The 22,016-nt window shown below is 35.0% G+C and overlaps 4 protein-coding genes and 1 non-coding gene across 5 annotated transcripts; 3 read left to right on the forward strand and 2 right to left on the reverse strand.

Moving 5' to 3' along the window:
* Positions 1-2,750: 2,750 nt before the first annotated feature.
* On the forward strand, positions 2,751-2,875 carry LOC116115575. The gene has a single exon (XR_004125684.1). It is a non-coding gene; the product is annotated as a small nucleolar RNA snoR77 (small nucleolar RNA).
* Positions 2,876-3,342: 467 nt separating this feature from the next.
* Positions 3,343-4,561, reverse strand: LOC116115570 (glycosyltransferase family protein 64 C3-like). The gene has a single exon (XM_031401707.1). The coding sequence runs from the start codon at positions 4,551-4,553 to the stop codon at positions 3,534-3,536; it is 1,020 nt and encodes a 339-aa protein (XP_031257567.1). The 5' UTR covers positions 4,554-4,561; the 3' UTR covers positions 3,343-3,533.
* LOC116115571 lies at positions 4,425-5,575 on the forward strand. The gene is made up of 3 exons (XM_031401708.1): positions 4,425-4,919; positions 5,008-5,139; positions 5,230-5,575. Exons 1-3 carry the CDS (start codon positions 4,767-4,769, stop codon positions 5,314-5,316), a joined length of 372 nt encoding a protein of 123 aa, XP_031257568.1. The 5' UTR covers positions 4,425-4,766; the 3' UTR covers positions 5,317-5,575.
* Positions 5,576-8,879: 3,304 nt separating this feature from the next.
* On the reverse strand, positions 8,880-9,562 carry LOC116115541 (auxin-responsive protein SAUR72-like). The gene has a single exon (XM_031401678.1). The coding sequence runs from the start codon at positions 9,534-9,536 to the stop codon at positions 9,000-9,002; it is 537 nt and encodes a 178-aa protein (XP_031257538.1). The 5' UTR covers positions 9,537-9,562; the 3' UTR covers positions 8,880-8,999.
* Positions 9,563-17,010: 7,448 nt separating this feature from the next.
* On the forward strand, positions 17,011-19,454 carry LOC116115567. The gene is made up of 3 exons (XM_031401703.1): positions 17,011-17,126; positions 17,845-18,065; positions 18,825-19,454. Exons 2-3 carry the CDS (start codon positions 17,898-17,900, stop codon positions 19,362-19,364), a joined length of 708 nt encoding a protein of 235 aa, XP_031257563.1. The 5' UTR covers positions 17,011-17,126; positions 17,845-17,897; the 3' UTR covers positions 19,365-19,454.
* Positions 19,455-22,016: the final 2,562 nt, after the last annotated feature.

The following is a 22,016-nucleotide window of genomic DNA, read 5'->3' on the forward strand; positions in this document are numbered from 1 at the left end:
TTTCATCTACATCAATCATGTACCAAAAATTTTTATTCTCTTTTTGCATTTTCATAAAATACCCAAGTACTGCCGAAGCATCTCCAACTCCAAGTCGTAGCCTTTTAACTTTTTCAATATAATTCCTATAATCTTTTTGTAAAAAGGTCAAAATCTCTACACCTCTTGCCTCAATTGAACATGACTGAAAATTTTTACACGGTCTAATCCCAACCTGATCATTAACTTCAAGCCTCTTTTTCACAAAAGGTTGTATCGTTCGGTTTACCTTGAAATATCTTCTTTTCGTCGGACTTGTAAGATCATGGTTATGTTTAAGCACAACTTATTTAATTTCCCATTTGCATTCACCATTTAAAGCTGCACTAATCCGACTCTTACAATATGTTTTTGCAACAAGTTGCTTTTTCAAGGTATTTCTGGATTTACTTCTCTCCTTCCCAGAGTAAGAACATGCCACTGTCACGTATCTCATCTCCCCAGTAATACTTCACCAAACTATCAACTGAATCAAACACCATTCCAATATGAAGCTCCACTTCTTCCTCTACACATTCCATATCTTCTAATTCATTACATTCATTTTCTTGATTTAATGGTTTTATAATAAACAAAATTAGAATGTACTAATACAACACATCATAAGAAACAATACAACATATTTAAAATCATGTTAACAATAAAGTGAAAGTTTCGAACACAATTTACCTCAATATCATTGAAACGAGGCAAACTGGACTCTTCCATATTCCGTAATTTCATGCACAACTAATACCAGTTTTTGTGTTCATGAATCTAGTTCACAACAGTTGCCAAAAAATATTATCTATCAATTATTTTGTATTGTAACGTATATTCAATCCAAAATAGAATATGAAACTAAGTAAATATACAAAATAAGTCAAAAATTCTTTACCTTATGAGCTTTGAAATGTTTGAGTTCCTTATTTCCCTTTCAATGCTAAACGAGTATGTCTATCAAAAGAGGTGCCTTTCCTGTGAAAAAACTATAAACAGTTGTTGTTGTTTGGCTGTTGAGGAAGAAACCAGCTTCGAAGAGTAAGCAGAAGACAACAGGCAAACAAACGAGAAGAGAAGAAAAACAAATAAAAATGAAAGTTTTTTTCCCCTTATTTCACATAAAATTTTTGCGCTTGTTTGTAAAGCGTATCAGACAAGCTATTGATTTTTATTAAAAAAAAAGTAAAAAAAGAAAAAAAATTTAACAAAGTATGGACGTCAGTCCATCTAATTCAGACGGCCATCTACAATAGATGGACTAACGTCCATATTGTGTGCATTTTTATTTTGAAATTATGTGATTTTTTTTTTTTTGACAAAGTATGAATGCCAATCCATCTCATGCGGGTGATCGTCCCTATAAAAGGGACAGCCGTTCACAATAGATGGACTGTCGTCCATCTAGGGTGCTTATTTGGACGGTCGTCCACATAATTTGGACGCCCGCCCCCAGTATTTGGACAGGAGTCCATTGATTTTTAATTTATTTTTAAATATTTTTTCTGGACCCTCGTCCATTCCTGAATGAATGGTAGTCTAGAAAATATGAACGACCGTCCAAAAATGTTGGACGGCCATCCATTCATGAAAGTCTTGTATCTTGTCCTATGTGGTGACGTCCAAGTCAAGTGTCATGTATATCGGTGTAAAATTTCGGTACCAACTTTCGGTGTCTGTGGCATTGCTATTATATTATAGAAATGGTAGGGTATTATAGACCTTTCGACTTCTTTATTTTTCAAATAAAATGGAAAGGGACAATAAGATGATCTACTTACCGTGGGTGGTCTGATGAAACGGTAGAGAATTTTGAGTGTATTATCCAAAAGTTTTAAGTTTAATTATTCTCGATTATTAGTAGAGGTGACCATTGAAAAGTATACCCTACCCTTAATTTCAAGATTCTAGATTGACCCGTACACTCTCTATCTCAAAATAAATAAATAAATAAGACGATCTAAGAATATGTCTTCATCTTAATAACCTATTACTTATTAAATATACACTAATTATTCCATGCTATAAGTAATTTAGGAAAAATAAAATATTAAAAAATTTAAATTAAAAGTCAGTAATTTTATTTTTTCTTTTTCTAATAATAATTAGATCCGTTTGATCAGATTAAAAATTTTATTGGACAATCTAAAATTTATCGAGACGTATGACTATATGGGTATGCCAATACTTGCGCCATTTCATTAAAAAAGTAATAAAAATAAAAAATTGAATAATGAGACAAGTGAGGGCAAAGTGGTCCTTTCAGTTGAAAGAAAGGGTTTTATCAGGGCACGCTCCGCTTATATATTAGTCCTCTACTCTGAGTGGCGATAGATTTATCTAGGGTTTCATCTAAACCTCAATGAGATGAGCAGTCTTACGCCAAGGCGGCTCAGAGAGGAAGCCAGCGGACGCAAACACGATGTAGAAGTCGTCCGATTTCATGGTTAACTGAAAGTGATTTCAAGTGTTTCGTTCATTTTTCTTTTTTCTTTTTTGAGAAATTATGGTTTTAAAATAGATTTTGATATAGGGTGGATGATATGATAAAAATGGGGCTGGAGTTTGGCTCTTTGGCTAAAATCACCGTGCCTTAGTGATGAATGCAGCTCCCTATATCAACCCTTTTGACCAAAGTTCGCCCCGACTTAATATTTGTGTTTGTGGCGAATTCATTTGGTATGAATGGTACATATATATTGTTTTTGAATTATAGAATCGAGTAGTAATTCAGGCAGCCTCTTTGTAATGTAAAATGGCAAATGAGGTGTTAAACTGCTCGTAAATCAATTTGCTTATGCTCTTCAGATTTGCTGAGATTCGTCCTTGAAGCTGGTCTAGTAGGCATAAGCACATCTTTTTCATATCATATTAACTAAAGGTTTAAAGATGTTCAAAGGGGAATTTATTAATTGAATTGCAGTTCTGTATTTAATTTCTTCCATGAACCAGATAATTCAAATTATCTCAGCTTTATCATCAACCAAATTTCAGGATCTCTGACAAGATGGAGCTAAGCATTTGCAAACAACAGATCCAAGTAATTTGTGGTCATTATTACAGTAAAATTGACAAATGAGATGAGATGATACGCGAAGCAGTTGATGTTACAAATGGTGTGTTTGATACAAGGAACAGTCAAGCAGCCCTCTCCTCCGCATGGTGTGTTTGATGGGTTACAAAAACAGCCAAGCAGCCCTCTCCGCCTCTGGGCAGTACCTACGACTGCTTGCGAGCAGTCAGAATAATAAAATACAATCGCCACCTAATTTCATTTGAATAAATTACTAATCACCTAAATAGATTATTTTGGACCCTCGCAAATCATCAATTTTCATTTTATATTCAAATACTATCTGAATCATGCCTGTTCTTTAGCGTTGCCTCTAAAACTAGTTATTACAGCCCAATATATCCAACTTTGATGTTGCTATCTTTTGCAGAAAAATGGAAAACATTGATAGTTGAGAGTTTTTGAAGCTTTATAATACAGTAGTTGTGAATCCTATTCCTTGCTATACTTGATCACAAAACACCAACTTGCCTCCTTTCTTACACAAACCTTGTTCACCAACTGAATTAACAACTTTCCCATAACTATACTTGAGAGGCATTCTCCCCAACACTCTATGAAACTCCCTTATACACTTCCCTCTCCTCTTTCTGTGTTCCATTCCCCTACTACTCAATCCGACTGCACTTATTCTACTCCTCAATTTCCGCCCTCCATCTTTATCTTTATCTCCATCTCCATCATTTCTTGCATCCCCCCAATCTCTTACTCTCTCTGCCCCCACCATTACGGGTCCCGCGTTCGTTACATCAGCTACCACGAAATTCATCAGTATGTCCTCGCAGTTACGCATTTCGTCAACTATATTTCGCATCTCACTCATCTCCTTCCCACCTCCACAACTGTACTTAAACAAATAACTGCTCTTCAAAATCATGAATTTAGTTAAAATCATGGAGTACTTATCTGGATGCACCGTATAAATCCACTCTTTTCTGATCAAATCAATATCATGTGACCTCACGAACACCCCTATCAAACGCTCACTGTTCGATTGCCATACTCTGAAGGCAAATTCGAATGATTTAGGATCCATCTCCACGTCATCGTCGCAAATTAAGACGGCATGGGTCCCGATTGATGATCTGGGGAGGAACCGGGTGTTGAGGCTAGCGGATGGTTGGCGGTGCAGGGAGATTGATGCAGTGCCCAAGGAGGAGAATGAGAGATTGTGGGCCAATTGGGAGAGTGTTTGGGTTGGGGTGGAGGGGTTTCCCCAGAGGACTAGCACAGAGGACACCAGTGGGGACGCGGAGTACGTGGCGGCTATTGACTGAAGAAGAGGGATGCGATACTCTGAGTATCCGTTGATGAGAACCGTGATCTGGTGCCATCGAAGTGTTCGCAGGTCCCGCTGATTTGTGAGGTGGCATGGGTCCGACGATGAGAGTGTACGAACAGAAAGCACGGTATCATAAAGTGTTGCAGAAAACAGAAAGAAAAGAAAGCGTATCGGATTCATCCCCTCCCCTCCCCTCCCCGCGCGGTGCCGGTGGTGTTCTACTATGCTATACAATGACTAAATAAAAATAGCTGAATGGGGTGGCAGTTTCGTAAAACTGCGTTATTTTTTTCTTGTGGCAATTTTGAAATATTGTAGCGAAATGAGGTTCATTATTTGGGATTATGTGGATAATGGAAGGAGGGAGGGACTGAGTGGTTGTATCGTTAGGCGATGGTGAAGGCACTAGCAGTAGCTTCATCTTCCCCAGGCAGGATGAATTTTATGCGGATAATGCCGTCAAGTTCAAGGCCAAATTATTTGTTAAATTTAAAACTGAAACCCACTGGCGCAGCCCAGTGTGCACCAGCTCCACTTTCACAAGAGGTAACAAAACTTTTGATTTGATGAATCTTAATTTGTATGTCATCAGTCCTGGTTATTCTTACATATTTTCGGTTGAGTTGTATTGAAGGTTGATGTGGGGATAATATGTGAACCTTGCAATGGTAGAGGATGGTTGCTCTGTGATTTTTGTCAAGGGCAAAAAACCAATGTTAAAGCTCAAAATAATCGCATTTATCGTCGCTGTCCTTCTTGTAGAGCCGTAAGTGTCTGCCCCTATCAATTATTAATTGATATAATAAATTAATCTTTCAGAAACAAATCAAATCCAAGTACCCTTGTTTTGCTGCAGGTTGGATATGTTTTGTGTTCAAAGTGCAAAGTTTTCAAATGTGTGACCTTCCCAAATTATGATGATGGTGAGGATTTAGTCCTATAACTATCAGCCTATGTACTCTTGTCGTTGACATTCATTGTTTTCAGAAGCTCACATGCAGGTTTTCTTCTATTCCTTTGTGTAATTTTCCTCTCATGAGAATCAAGTTTCTCATAGAGGCATCAATGTAATGGTAATGTGCATATTGAGAGTAAAAAATTGGTTGAATACCTCACCATTCACATATAATTTGTTCCTTTATCGATGTAAAGAGAGTTACTGAATACGAGAGTTGAAAGGCTTTCATTTTTTGTGGACTTAATTAAATATTTTAGATAACTAAGTGGGCTGAACCAGGTGGGCCAAGGCCATGTTACAAAATTGTCCACTGTCTTATTTTCCTTCTTGAAAATTGTTATTCTCCGTATCAGAAAGGTGTTGGTCATAATTTGTGCATCTTTTCAGCCTTTGATTATGCTCCATTTATATTCATGTATATTTCACTAACCAGAGTATGTACTTCTGACCCTTCAATTTTTTACCTTAAAACCATTAGATAAGCAATAAATCTATTTTCTTTAGTTGCTTGAATTAGTTGTGTAGTGGAATATTTTTGTATGCAATTATACATACACCCTTGTGCAATTTACCTTTGTTTTCTGCTTACTCGATTTGTTCTTGTTCAAACTTGTTGCTTTGTGCTTATACACACCTAAAGTTTGTTTCCAGCGTCATGACATGAAGTATCAATCAGTTATTCTAGAATTATAAAAGCTCAATGTATATCCAAATACATGGAATATATAAATAGTTAAACCTGAATTTCATATTATTAAATTTCTGTAAAATTTTTTGGATGAATTTGTTTTGACCAAGCTTATACCTAATTTAGAATAGATTGCTTGTGCTCAATGTTTTTTGGTTCACCGGGGATTATTTTGCTTCACTATCTTGTCAGATCATTATTTTTAAAGTTTCTTTACCTTGTTTCAGATTAGGGTGTTCAGATTTGCATTTCTCAAACACATGGCTCTCCATTGAAATTTGTATCTATTTTTAATTTTTTTGTGGAATTAAATTTGTTCTTGTCGGTGAATGCTGATAAATTTCTTACAGCAAATGCCAGAAGGCTTCTAAAACCATATTTTTTTACTGTCTTTTAAGTTTTTCCTTTGCCTGATATACCTATCTTTCTAACTGACAACAATGGCCTTTGCTCCCAGAGGAAAGCCTCTGTGATCACTTTGGGTAGCATTGATTGGATCATCTAATTTGATGTTACCCCTTGTGCTTTCTGAGTCAGCAAACAACCTTTACTTTTTGTTACTTGCCATTTTCTCCAAAAAATATGGCAATGCTGTTTTGACTTGGAAAATCTGCACTTTCTTTAAAACCAGGATTTGGCAATCAATAGCATGATGGCCCATGTTACCTTATCCATCTAGTACAATACAACTTTACTTCATGAAGACTTTTTACACTTTGATATGCAAAAACGATAAGAAATTTATAAAAAGGAAAATCACATATCAATGTTATATTAGCTTACAGATGATATGTCGAAGAATTTCATTACTGGAGCTTCACTAAATGTTTGTGACAGTTATAGTAGATTTTCTTTTCAATATCCTAAAACTTCATAAAATCTTTATCAGCTGATGTAAAAAGAAAAAAGTTGTATTTCTTAATAACGTTGTTACTTTTTTCCTGCTAACTTGTGGCATACTTTTAACAAGTGGAAGTCCTAATTGGAATAGCATTAATCCTTTTCACTTTTGGCATTTGAGCTGGATCATACTCCTGTTAATTACATAGGAGAATGATAGGGGTATCCTTTCTGTTTTGCTTTTCTTCTCAGTATTGTCTGAATGGAGATGTGTTGGGTGAATAGATGCTATCCAGCAGACTGGCACTGGGTCTCACAAATTGACTGTTGCACTACATGGTTTCTGATTTAGTCCCTTAAAGAAACCAAAATGTCATTAATTTCTAAATCTAGGTGTACTGTAAGCATTTATGAATTCTGGATGCTTAGTGTATGAAAACTGTAAAGTTTGGCTTGTAATGCTTCTGTTTATTGAATCTAACTCTGGCCTTTTGACTTGGGAACATATTATGCACAAAATAATGTGGATAAACACCTCCTAGCGTTTGGTAGTTTAGAGAAGGTTGATGAGTCATGGTTAACATGTGATTCCAGTAGTTAGAAATCAATGGATGCATGTGCATTGATTGATCAAGCTTGAAATTGTCCTATTTAAATGCTTAGCGTTACTTGATCTGAGTGCAAATGGCTATAATATGATATTTTAATGCATTAGAATACCTTTGAAACATTTGTTTCCGTAATCAAACACATAGGATACTGTACTTGCTTATTGTAATTGCTAAAACATTTTTCTACCTCTCTCTCTCACTTTTTTTTTCCCCATCCTTTTAGTTTTGACGAAGTCAAGCACGTGTTTGCTTGTGATGCAATCACATATTATGAAATGTTGCACATTCACTATAGGACAACTCCATAGTAATTTATCTGTGCAGTACGCATTACTGAATCTGGCACACTTGTGCTTTAATGCATTTCATACATAGATTATTCTCAGAGCTAATGAAGTTGATGACTAAGGCCCCTATTATCAAGACAAAGTCATTTTATTGTCAATATTTGTGTTAAACATTTGTGTAGAAGTGATGTTTTCAGCCCTACTCTGCTATAAGTCAAAACATTTGTCCATGTGAATCATAATTCTATAGACTACAGCTTCTTCTTCGATCAGGGTATTTTGTCTTTTTATTTTGACGGAGGAAAATGTGTCTGTGTCCAATTACAAAGAGAAACTATACTTTCCAAAGACTGGCTGAAAAGGACATGAAAAAGACGTATTCCCCCACCTCAATCTTGAGAATTTAACAGGGATAAAGAAAAGAAAATAGAATAGAATATTTAAACAAATCATTTTGAAAGACTTGTTTGAATGATAGTTCAGTGGTTATGGTTTCTACATCACAATTAGTTAGGCTCATCATTTAGGCTATTTTGGATGGTAAGTTGGTACTAGAAGTTCTTTAAGTAATTATAATCCTCTTCCTTTTCTTTTAATATATTGTCTGTTAGTTGGTATTTTATTATTCTAGGCCAATGGGTGAGCACATCCTGATTCCTGAAATGAAATGCAGTTGGTAGGAGAACTTTGCATTAGTTTGATGCTGTTCTATCAATTTGATGCCTCTCATAATATGATAGAATTGAAAACGTAGGGGGCTGGTTTGACTTATAGAACATGTATATTCCTTTGCCCTGTCCAATTGCCTAACTATCTAGAATCCAGCAGATTTAGCCAAAATTGTGTTCAGGGAACTAGACCTGATCGCAATCATCTCTTCTGGATATTTACGGGTACCTTTATGCATTAAAGCTCTGTGTGAAAACTACATTTTGAGTTGAAGGTTCATAGGGCTGAATTGGGATAGGTAATAGAGTAGCTTTCTATCAAACAAAGTCGATCAAAGATTCATGTGGATTAAGGAATTCAGGCAGTGCTAGAAAGAGAGAAATAATGCAGGAGCAGAATATAAAGTTGTTTGTATCTTTAATTTCATTCATTCTCAAGCGGTTCTCTTACACTTCTACATCATCTTATTGATCATTCTCTATCTCTCATACATGGCCGCAATCAACAAAAGAAGTAAAAAAAAGAACAAAAAGTTCAATATGACTTAGAAGAGAAGGGGGGAAAAAAAAAAAACTATCTGCACATTGGACTTTGAGGATGAGGATGATGAGATGGAGTTAGTGGGCATTCTGATGAGCAATAACTCTTACTATCATCCACATTGAACCAGCATTCCTGCTCGAAGAACGTATCTTTCTTTTCCTCCACCAGCTTCACAATATTCTCGAAAACAGATACTTGACAAGGAATCCTGAGAACACCTGTTTGTTGAAACCCAAATTCCTCTTCAGCTTCTCTTAGTAAAATGTGAAATGCTTGATGACTCAAATACTCAGTTGGGATGATGAATCTCTTTAGTTCTTCTCCAACGCAAACAGCTAGATACCCTTTTGGGACAACATTGCTTGATGCTTCACGAACTGGGTTATCTGATAAGGATAGTGTCCTTTTCAGAAACTTGATGCTTTTACTTCCATTGTTATTACTATTGGTGTTGGTGTTGTTGATGGCGCTTGTTGTTTTTGATGAATTTGCAAGCTTTCTCCATTTCTTGAGGATCTGTTGAAGCCTAACGATATCTCTGATCTTGTTAGACTTCTTGGACTCCATGGCTTGAATTTGATTACCTGCAAATCTCTCTCCTTCACGATTGGTTGCTAATAATGCCAATGTCATAAGGGTGATTCCATTTTATAGAGAGGTTGAGGTGTTAGGGTTATAAAACTATTATAATAATAACAAAAATAATATTAAAGGAAAGGAAAAACCATGAGAGAAAGAGGTTGGGGTTTGAGTGGTTGCTTCTCTTGGTTGCATAAATTGTCAGTTACTGAGCTTATAAATCTGAGTCTCTCTCTTGGATTGCCAATAATGACACGTACTGAGATTCTAATAATAATAATAATTAATGAAGAGTTTAAATTAGAATTAGAATCCGTGAATGTGATTGCTTTAATTTCCAAAGCAAACTGCCCCAACAGTCAAGGTACCTCGTACAATTCAATCGTACTGTGTTCTGTATTTTAATATTTATCTTTCATGGTTAACTCTGAGGATGACCCAACTTACAATTTCAAGGGAACCCTATGTGAAAGTCTCATATCATTCTATTTTAAATTCATATTCACACTGTAGTAGGTTTGGGGTTCCATACAAAGCAATGGTGTCTGTCAGAATAAGCTTGAAAGAGGCTTCTTCTTTCATATTGCACAAAATTATCATAAGAAGAGCAAAAGAGGAGCGACTTAGGCCGAGGCTAAGGCAACCCACTTTGAGCTAGGGCTGTAAACGGCTCGACTCGGTAAAAGCTCGTTTAGAGCTAGGCTCGACTCGACTCGACTCGAACTTGGTTCATTAACCGAGTCGAGTTTGAACACAGTGAAGTTCAGCTCGTGGGGTCGCGAGCCTGGTCCGGCTCGAGTAAGCACTGTACACTTACACAGGGTGCTTTGGTGATTTTTTAAACGATTAGGTATTAAACTGATATTTTTCAATAAAAAAAGTTTTAAAAAAATGACAGTTTCCCCCTTCCCCCCCTCCCATCCCCCCCCCCACAGTGCGAATTCTTAAACACGATACACCAAAATCCCAAATCAATTTCATCCCAATCCCACTTGCCCTAAATGGCTAAATCCCAAATAGCAAACAAAGCAACCAAGCGAGACTTCAATGGGTCTGACGGCGACAGATCTGCGACGCAAATCTGATGAAGAAGACGTGGTTCACGGCGAAGAGTTGATAGCGAGTTTGGCGACAGCTCTGCGACGCAAATCTGATGAAGAAGACGTGGTTCATGGCGAAGAGTTGACGGCGACTGGGAGGTGTGTTGGTGTTGTCGACAAACCGTGGTGGAGATTGATAAAATTTTGGGGATTACGGCGACTGGGAGGTGTGGTTTACTAGTTTTAGGGATTAAAAAATCAGGAGGGTGTTTTGTCATTTTTTAAAATTTAAAAAATCAGGGGGGTGTTTTGTCATTTTTTAAAATTTAGGGATCAGGCTCGAGCTCGACTCGAACTCAACCGAGCTCAAGCTCGAGTCTCAATTATGAGGCTAGCCAGGCTTGAGCTCGAGCTCGACTCGAACTCAACCGAGCTCAAGCTCGAGTCTCAATTATGAGGCTAGCCAGGCTTGAGCTCGAGCTCGATACTGTTGTAAATGAGCCGAGCTCGATAAGCCAAAAGCTCGACTCGACTGGGCTCGTTTACAGCCCTACAATTTGAGCAACACTGTATACAAGGTGGGATAAGAGATAGATATGAAACCTTACTAAATAAGATGGATAAAATAATACGTAACGGTCGTAACTCTTTAAATCTTATAGATAAATCTACATAATGTAAAAATAGCTTAAGAAGAGGAAGAGGGCAGCTCATGGAATTGTTTAAGTAGAGATGGATTAATAGTTAATCCAGATGAGAAAGCAAAGGTAAGTTGGGTAAAATAACATGGGGTCATGTGATGCGATGTGACAATAACTTATTACATGTATAATGTATTATGATTTATGAATACAAAGTATATATATATATTACATAGATCATTCTTAGAGTATATGTACCCTATATGAATATGAATATAGATTTGACTATGATTATGATTATTCTGTTAATAGCTATGATTTGGGGAGAATTAATATTTAATTAACAAGGACAACGTGATCCGCACTTCGTTCTCTTAATTGTTTGAAGTTGAGACAAACTTTAACATGGAATAATTCCCAAATCCCAACTTTAATTTTACTTTCTTCATGATTTCCAGGTTCCATATTAATATTTGGATCATTCAGTGCTTCACATGTGCACCTTCAACATGGTATGTGTTTCCAAATGGACGGTTTGGGTTATAGTACTATAAAACCCAAAAGATTTGATTCGAAGAGTCAACCAATTGCATTATTATGCTACTTAAATAAATAATTATCATAATCCATAATTAGTTGGATAGGATTAATTGATGGGAATGAATTTTCTGAGAACTAACACTTTTTCTTTGGTTTAGTTGATAAACACTTGAATTATTGAGGTTCAGCCAGCAAAGAGCTTGAAAAAATAATGCTAAATTAGCTGTCTTGTATGATATAGTAAGCTGCTAAATGGATCAAAAGTTGGAGGCTAGAAATCATTGAATCTGACTTCCCATCTATAAAATTCTCTCTTTTCTCATTCTTCAACATTGGAGATGTCAATGGAATGGAATGGGAGCTCTATATCTTTGTGAAAGGGGATCTTCTAATTGTTATTAATTAAATTTTGGGTAAACATTATTTTAAGATGTTAGGTCTAAAAAGTTATCTTGATATCAACTCAACAAATGCCTAAAGGACAAATTGTACTTCCTGTTAAGCTCATATAGTCTCAAAGATATCTTATACCAATCCTATCTCATTTTAAGAGAAGAACGGATGAGAGTTGTTTATGTGTCAATACAACTTGCAAAACACTCATGACATTGACCTCAGAGGTGTATAAATTGACACTTCTCTTCACGAAAAGAGGAAGTTGGATATATGAGAGTTAGACATAGATTTGAGCTTTATTATTTCTTTCTGTAAAGCAAAGTATTTCTTCATCTTTGTATATTTTATGGACAATATCATAGAAATAGTTAGAGAACAATAAAATAACAGTGGATGTAGAATTTGCTTTAAACATCTGAACCACTATAAAAACCTCTCTTGTCAGTCTATTATTTATGTTTCTGCAACATATATAATATCAGTTCCATATTCAATTCTTATGGATCCATTATATGTTATTTTTAAGACCTTCTTAGTACTTTACAAATGCAAGTCGTTAATATCAAAATCGAATATCAACCTCCAGTAAGAAAACAAAAGGCAGGGTTTGGTTTGGTTTGACCTATAAGAAAACAATCATGTTCATGTGTCTCGATAACTCCACTTGGTGCGCCCCCTGAATGCCGCTTAGAGACCGGTTTGGTAATGGTTTAATAAATTAAGCATCAATTAATTTATGCTAGAATTTTGTGGGCTTACATTATGATGCATAACAAAATATAGGAAGGGCCTAAATTAATGGACCTATCAACTTTCTACATGATAAACAGCCTTTCTATGGGGGCTGGATTTGGCCCGATTGAACCATTACAACTGAGCTACTTTTACCGTAATAAACAGCCTTTCTATGTATAGAATTTCCGTCTCAAAGTTCTAAACCAGAAAAAACTTGTTCGGGATGATGATCTCTCAGTCTTACTAATCTATTTTATTTTGAGAGAATATCATAAACTACCCAAATAGTTGTTGAATTTATCATTGGGATGATAATTTTGACACTTTTTATCAAATAAACCCTCAAAGTTTGAAAATTTTTATTTTGTCCTTACTCTGTTATATTGTCATTTTAGTATTATAAGAAAGTGTTTTGTATACATAACAGCAATGTAACCGAATTAGGGCAAAAGGGTTTCAGTGATTTAAATTTTTTAAACTTTGAGGGTTCATTTCATAAGGCAATGAGGGTATTAGTGATATATTATTCAAAATTTTGAGAATCTATTTGTTTTGATAGAGAGTGCCAAAGTTGTTCTTCAAATGAGTAGTCCATAATATTCTCCAATTTTATTTTATTTATTTGATGAGTTCATCATCCAATTAAATGATAACACCTATTATTAAAATTAAAATCTCAAAAAAAAAAAAAAAAAGGGGATAACTAGGCTACGTTTGTTTCTCTATTCTATTCATATTCTACCCAAAATACATATTTGCTTCCCTATTCTCAAAATTCAATCATATTCTATTCAACTATTTTTAAACATCCTAAGTTTATTAATTTAGTTAAACACTCCCTATAATAAAATATTAAAAATTAACAAAAACACCCCTCGGCCACCCTCTAGCAGTGGTGGCCGACTACCTGTATTTAATGGGTGGGTGGATGTATTTTTGTTAATTTTCAATGTTTTATTCTAAAGGAAGTTTAGCTAAATTAACAAAGTTAAAGAGTGTTTTTGTTAATTTTTAAATCTTATCCTCGTAATAACAACTCAACTCAATTTTTTTTAAATAATACTCAAAATAATAAAACAAAGACGACCGATCTCATGTTAGAAGAAGGCTCAAAGTCAACTCAAGCTTAGCAGAGTAATCCTATAATAAGGTTCTGTAAATGGGATATGTCCAAGTGATATTATGAGTGAATGTCAAATCTGGATAAGAGAAAGAATATTCTGAAAATGGGTAAGAATATATTCAGAGCACTAAAACTTAATGGTCGAGTAATATTTTATACATGAGAAAATGGGTGGAGTGGAGTATATAGTATATGGTTCAATTTCCATGCCAAAATTAAATTGAAGTAGCTATAATAATCAATATTATTGACTTTGGTTATGTTAGGTTAGGTTAGGTGGTTAAGCACTAGAGGCAACATGGTCATATGTGGATCACATCACATAAGCCAATAAACTCATATAACTCTGCTGATCTGTTGGCCACCACTTTCAGCCAAAGCATGCTTGGCTCCTGTACCACCTCATTAACCATTAACCCCTTATTTCATTTAATTACATGATCTCCTTTGTTGGAAAATCTATGTATATGTTATCTGTAATTGTATTATTATATTATTTCTAGGTTTAAGGATGTTAATTGTATTATTATATTTAGGTTTAAGCCCGTTGTATAGTCTAGGGTTTCTTAATTATTTTTGTGTCTCACATCTGTAATTAAGTTAGTGGGATCATCATTCTTATTTAACAGTATATAAGTGTACTATCAATGTTCTAAAAATTGGACTAGACCTTGATTAGGTTAAGGGTCCGATCGGACTGATGACGTTAGCAATTCCTGTATATTTGAAATCTAGTAAACACAACCCTACAAAATTCCATTAGTCCCTACATGTTTGAAATCCAGCAAACACAACCCTACAAAATTCCATTAGTCCCTACATGATTGAAATCCATCAAAAACACCCCTACAAAGGTCAAACAACGTCAGAATATGTCAGAATCAGGGAGGAAGACCGTCGGTTGCATGAGCAAAATGTGGAGAGTGAAGTGTGAAGTGAAGTGGACCAGACCCTGATTTCAAGCCATTAACCCCTCATTTCATTTGATAACATGATCTCCTTTGTTGGAAAATCTATGTATATGTTATCTGTAATTGTATTATTATATTATTTTTGGGTTTAAGCAATGTTAAATGTATTATTATATTTCGGTTTAAGCTCACTATATAGTCTAGTGTTTCTTAATTGTTTTTGTGTCTCACATCACTAATTAAGTTAGTGGGATCATCATTCCTATTTAACAGTATATATGTGTATTATCAATGTTCTGAAAACTGGACCAGACATTGATTCAGTCAAGGGCCCGGTCGGACCGATGACATTAGCAATTTCAGTATATTTGAAATCTAGCAAACACACACCTACAAAATTATATTAGTCCCTATATGTTTGAAATCGAGCAAACACACCCCTATAAAATTCCATTAATCCCTACATGATTGAAATCTATCAAAAACACCCCTACAAATTACACACACATCCCTATAGGTTTGAAATATAGCAAAAACACCCTTGTGATATGGGTAGTCGTGCGAAGATACTGGTAGTGGTGAACACGATTGGTGGCCAATCAAAGTTCAGGATGACGGGTCTTTTGATGTGGAGATGAAGGCGATTCTTATGGTGGTGTCATCAAGGTCGAACAATGTCATAATATGTCAGAATCGGGGAGGAAGACCGTCGGTTGCATGAACAAAAGGTGGAGAGTGAAGTGAAGTGGTTATGCCGGAGTCAACTGTGAAACTGGAGTAATTGGAGGCCGCCAAAATAGACTCTTTTCACCCAAAAATTAACTGTATAATTATGTAGTTAAATGAATTTCATAATAATTAAGATATTAAACATATTCTTAATCATTGTTTCGTTGATTGCATACCTTTCAAACTTTTTTTTTTTTTTAATTTATTTGCATTCATATATACAACTATTAGTCTATTAACTATACTATACTTTGCATGGCTTACCATAATTTAAAACAACAAAAATAATACTGGAGGCAGCACCTTTTTGACTAATTAATTTATTTAATTAAGTCACTATTGCCATTTAGACCACCAATAAACAACATCAAATCAAATGATGAATTTCTTACTTTATATATTAATTTTCATTTGTCTTTACCTTCTTTTTTTCCTCTTCAATCGATCACTACTTTTACAAAAGAAACAAAGTAGAAAAAGTGCTGAAAAACAAATGACATAAAGAGTTAATTTGACAAACAAAAAATCATGTAATTACACTTCGTACATTATCATGCTTTGTATTTATGAGACAAATATTGAGATTCTCGATGGTAGATTCATGAAAGTTTGAGTCGATCCATTTGTTCAGGAGAAAGGTGAATAGACAATCCATGGTTGTTGGGATTTTTCCACTAATATGTAGGGTTTAAATGAGGATAAATTCACTAAGGAAGGTGTGCTCCTTTGTTTGGTAATTAAGTAGTGTGATCTTCAATATTGGGTGGATATTGAATATGATTCCAACATGTTTTTTCCCCCCACATTTTATTCTTCTGCCGCCCACAGTTCACTTCTAATTTGTCCCGCCACTTTCTTACCCTAATCTTGTTTATTCCAGTACAGCTCCTCTAAATTAAATTAATAAAAGAAAACTAGAGAATTAACGCCACGGTTCTTACTGTCCAAATCGAAGAATAAGTTAACCTATATATAATATATTATATTCTGCTGATATCCATATGCTAATTCTTCCCATCTAAATGATTCTTACGGTTACAAAAGATAGAAAATTCCTGAACCACTTTTTAATGAAGAACAAATTAGGTTAACAATATGATAAATAAGAATATCCACTTGGCCATTTCCATGCCAGAAAAGAAAAAGAAAACCCTAATAGTGTATTATTATTCACTTGCCTAATATGAATAAGTGTAAAACCATCTATAACTGACTTACAAAAAAGGCTTCGTACACGTGTATAACACCATTGAATTCTGTTGGCTAATTAAAAAAATATTATGAGAGAAGAGTTGTTGTCTTATATCTTCGTTGGTTGGTGCACAAAACAATGAGTTTATCCCAACACATCAATCCAATAATAACAGTAATAACATTTTTTGCCGGCGTCCTGCAAGTTTGCTCGAAATTTTTTGAGTATAATGACAAGAGGATTCTTGGCCAAAAGAGGGATTGAAATTAAGGTACGTAAGTTAGTGTTATAGACTTAGAAACGTCTCTTCTTTAATTCTTTCTTTTGAATCCGGATTTCAATGCGTGCAAACACCATGATTTGTATATATCTACAAAGAGAATTGTGTTGGTGTTGGTGTTGGTTGTTGGTTGTTGGTGTTGGTGATGGTGATGAGAATGAGAAAGACATATAAATGATGTGGCCTTTTGAGTTTGTTTTCGGTCGCTTTATATCATAATTTCTTTATTAATTTGGGCCTCGTCAGACTCTCACTTCTTGAGTAGTATCACCTTCTAGTATTGATCTTCTTATCACCAAACCCCATTATTTCCACCTCCAACATTATATCTAAACAATTCCAAGTACTGAATTACTATTTGTAAAACTTATATTTTTATTTTTATTTTTTTCTTATTTATAATTATTTGTATAGAATATAAATATATATATATATATCTTTACATTTTTTAATTCCTCATTGATTCAGTGCTTCCTCTGGTATTAGTTATATTAGGTTAAACGTTTCATTAGAATAAAACGAAGAAGAAATAAAAAGGAAAGCAAGTGGGGAGTGGGACATAATTCCCACGTATTCATATTATTTGTAAGTTAGTGTAATAAAGGGAGGAAGTTGCTTTTTTTTTCATTGAATTCCGCATTCAAATAGGTCTACATTCACTCCAAATATTGCTTATATATAGAGCTGATTATAACAAGAAATTTTATAGGGAACGAATTAGAAGCAAGTAAAGGAGAGAAGAAGAAGAAGAAGACATCGATCATGGAATGGAGGAAGTCCTACTTGGATGTCATACTGGTTCCACTAGGCTTCTCAATAACCATCGCTTATCATGTTTGGTTATGGCATAAAGTCCGAACTCAACCTCTCACCACCACTCTTGGTACTAATTCTAGAGGCAGGAGTTACTGGGTTGCTGCAATGATGAAGGTACCTCTTTTTTATTTATCTTCTTCACATATAAATCTTACTATGAATAATGTATCTTTATATATATAAGAAGTAAATGCTTAACTAGAGGAGATTAAAACCCCTTCTTTCCTCTTTTTCTGGGGCAATTACTTCAATAATTAATTTGTTCATGAACTTTCAGTAGATGCATTTTCCAGTTTTTATTAATGAAATTATATGCAGAAAACTCTGAGACCATACCTTTGCATATGTAGTTGAAGAGATCTTTGTCTTCTAGAAAACGAAAGTAGGCAGGCAATATTAGTGATAAATCTACAAGATATATAAGTGGGGATGCAGTCATTAATGGTGCAAGAATATCCGAATTATAGCAGGTTACACGTCATGGTGTCATTAGTGTCAATTATTGCAGGTTACAAATGGGAAACATGAAAATCATTTTCATAGAAAGCTGGGTATCAGTAATCCTGATATACTATATCTTGCTTTCTGAGGTGTATGATAATCTTTACCAGTTTTTTCAACTTCGTTATCACGTTGTGGCCTTGCTCATCCATGTGCACTACCATCACATTCCATGGAAAAAAATCAGCTTTTCCTTTCTATAAATAATAACAAAGACAGGTGCAAATGCTGCACAATTAATGGCAAGAGTGCATGTCAATTTGTTCATTCTCAGCCCTCCAACATATAATCTGTTAGTAAAAAAATTTGCTATTTCAATTGTATTATGTACATAATTGGTAACTTTAGTTGGAATTTGATTTGTGGGTGCAGGACAATGACAAGAAAAACATCTTGGCCGTTCAAACGATAAGAAACATGATAATGGGATCAACTCTAATGGCAACAACATCGATACTCCTTTGCACGGGTCTTGCAGCAGTTATAAGTAGCACATATTCTGTGAAAAAGCCACTAAATGATGCGGTTTATGGGGGTCACGGAGAATTTATGCTGGCATTAAAATATGTGTCTCTTCTCACAATCTTCCTATTCTCATTTTTTTGCCACTCATTGTCCATTAGGTTTGTAAACCAAGTGAACATCCTCATTAACACTCCACCAGACCCATCGGGCATAGTGACTCCAGAGTATGTGAGTGAACTACTAGAGAAAGGTTTTCTTTTAAACACTGTTGGAAACAGACTTTTCTATGCAGCATTACCTCTTCTTCTTTGGATCTTTGGACCAGTCTTAGTCTTCTTGTGTTCTTTAACAATGGTCCCGGTGCTTTACAATCTTGACTTTCTTTTGGTGAGTCGAAAAGGAAAGCATGCTGTCAATGGATCAGATAGGGATTTTGAATGTGTGTAATCATGTACATATATATATCGATGTATAATCACATGAACTTCTAGTGCATGTTCATGTATGCATGAATGCTTTCTATATATAAATATATATATATATATATTTCTCCCTTGATTTGAGCCCCATTTTGTTAATTTTTCTTCTGTTCTTGATTTGAATTACAACCTTTTATTTACCTAAGTAACATCATATCAAAAAAGAATTGCAGTGGTGTTTCGTAATCTTGACATAGTGATTATTATATATAATTATTTATAATATCGGTGGAAATCAGGGGAAAGATTGATGGGAATGGAAGTATATATTATAATGTGAGGTTCAAGAATGAACATATCCCTGTAATAAGGTTATGTACATGATGACATTAATTATAAATCATTCAGCATTATGGATCGACAACGTTTGTCTCGTTCATTCTAATGCTTTATATCGTTAATTAATTTATCATCTTCTTTGAATGTAACAGAAAAGGTGCTCTTTTCGCTGCTCCAATGGAGCTATAAAGTGGCAAACTTTAATTTACTATTTGTCTATTTCCAAAAGCAAAGTATATTTTTATGCTTTGTGACAACATGCAGTAATATTATTACTCATATTACAAATTTACTTAATTAAAAAAGTATGACTAAAGTTGTACGTAATTATTGATTCATTATTGACAATCACATTTAATAAGATCATGAATCAATAGAATTAAATAAACGAGAATACTATGCCAAGCTCGATTTAGAGATGGTTAGCCAGCCGGGAATACAACAACGAACTTGGGATATCGAGGGTGCACTTGGTTCATTATTTTGATACTTTTTAGAATAATATTTTGAAAAAAGTAAAATTGAGTAGATATTACGATGTAAGATTTAAAAATTAACAAAAATATCTCCCTAAGTTTGTTTATTTATTAAACACCTCTAAAATAAAATATTAAAAATTAATAAAAACACTCCCACCCATCCATTAAATACCGACAGCGGGCCACCACCGCTGAAGGGTGGCTGAAGTCGTCGTATCGACGCACGACCGGCTGGATTTGGCCGGTCGTGCGCCGATATGGCTTTTTCCGACCAGATCCACAGTGGATCTAGCTGGAAAATGTTAGATCTACGGCTAGATCTGGTCGATCTAGCCGCATTTGGTTGTCAATGACGGCCAAAGATATGGCTGTCATTGTCGACTAGCTACGGCTAGATATGTGGCCATTGATCTGGCTTTTTCCAGCCAGATCTACCATGGATCTGGCTAGAAAATGTTAGATCGGCGCACTACCGACCAGATCCAGTTGGTAGTGCATCATTATATCAGATTCTGATGGTGGTGGCGGGAATTTAGCAAATGTGGGTTGCTGGGGTGTTTTTATCAATTTCTAAAAAAAATTTGGGGGGTGTTTAGTTAAATTAACAAATGTAGGGGGTTTAAAAAGAATTAAATAATATAGAATAATATTTTGAGAATAAGGAAATAAATGTGTATTTTGGATAGAATAGGGAATAGAGTAGAGAAAAATTGTGTACCAAATGGGCCACTTAAACTATGATACTTTAACTTAATCAAATCACTTTTTAACTCTAGAAATTAATTATTAGTTCATCTATAAACTTGGAGAAGAGGAGCATCGTCTTTTGACTGCAATAGTTGTTTTCGTTTCTGATATGTGTGTAGTGATCAAATTTACACTAACCAGTTGTAGAATAATAATCTCCCTATATATGCCTGACTGCATTCTGAGTTTGTGGAAGATGATAGAATTTGAGATGAGACTGACTCCTCACCCAATAAGGCCTATAAACAAGCAGAGGGGACTCTAACACTCCCCCTCACGGTTAAGCTCAAATGTTGGGTCATGCCTGGTTAAGTACTCAGTTCAACTGGACCTAGCTCTAGTAGGATGATAGAATTTGAAGTGAGCCCGACTCCTCACCCAATAAGACATTTTTGAATAGGAGGATTATTCCCTCTTATAAACTAGTAGGCTTGCACGTGCCTAGTCGGTGTGAGACTCTAACAGAAGAAAAAAACTGCTTCTGGATTCTGGCATCCACATATTGTGGGAGAATGAAGCTGCTACTGACTAGCAGTGAAGGTCAGAAGAAGTTGGAAAAATTAACATTTATTTCATTTCGATGATCATATAATATGCCTCACACCAAAATGACCAAGAAAAAGCTTCCTATTATTCAGAAAGTTTAACTTGTGGATATAAGCTGAAGCAACTACTACATCTTCCATCATGAGACTTACTAGAGTATGCACCGTATATATTTGAATAATGCTACAGTTATCGAAAGTGGCGCACCGAATTCATGCACCGAATGACGTGACACAATCTTGACCATCGATTAATTATAAATTAATATTAATAGACGGTCAGGATTATGTCACGTCATTCGGTACATGAATTCAGTGCACTACTTTCAGTAACTGTATCATTTTCCTATATATTTCTCAATTCCATCATGAGACTTACTAGAGTATGCACCGTATATATTTGAATAATGCTACAGTTACCGAAAGTGGCGCACCGAATTCATACACCGAATGACGTGACACAATCTTGACCATCGATTAATTATAAATTAATATTAATAGACGATCAGGATTATGTCACGTCATTCGGTACATGAATCCAGTGCACTACTTTCAGTAACTGTATCATTT

This window comes from Pistacia vera, unplaced genomic scaffold, assembly GCF_008641045.1.
Source record: "Pistacia vera cultivar Batoury unplaced genomic scaffold, PisVer_v2 Contig745, whole genome shotgun sequence".
Classification (NCBI taxonomy): domain Eukaryota; kingdom Viridiplantae; phylum Streptophyta; class Magnoliopsida; order Sapindales; family Anacardiaceae; genus Pistacia; species Pistacia vera.

Coding starts and splice junctions, on each gene's coding strand:
- LOC116115570 (XM_031401707.1), bottom strand. CDS start 4,553: ATGAATCCGATACGCTTTCTTTTCTTTCTGTTTTCTGCAACACTTTAT.
- LOC116115571 (XM_031401708.1), top strand. CDS start 4,767: ATGGTGAAGGCACTAGCAGTAGCTTCATCTTCCCCAGGCAGGATGAAT. Junction 4,920..5,007: donor CAGCTCCACTTTCACAAGAG/GTAACAAAACTT, acceptor GTTGTATTGAAG/GTTGATGTGGGGATAATATG. Junction 5,140..5,229: donor GCTGTCCTTCTTGTAGAGCC/GTAAGTGTCTGC, acceptor GTTTTGCTGCAG/GTTGGATATGTTTTGTGTTC.
- LOC116115541 (XM_031401678.1), bottom strand. CDS start 9,536: ATGGAGTCCAAGAAGTCTAACAAGATCAGAGATATCGTTAGGCTTCAA.
- LOC116115567 (XM_031401703.1), top strand. CDS start 17,898: ATGGAATGGAGGAAGTCCTACTTGGATGTCATACTGGTTCCACTAGGC. Junction 18,066..18,824: donor GGGTTGCTGCAATGATGAAG/GTACCTCTTTTT, acceptor TTGTGGGTGCAG/GACAATGACAAGAAAAACAT.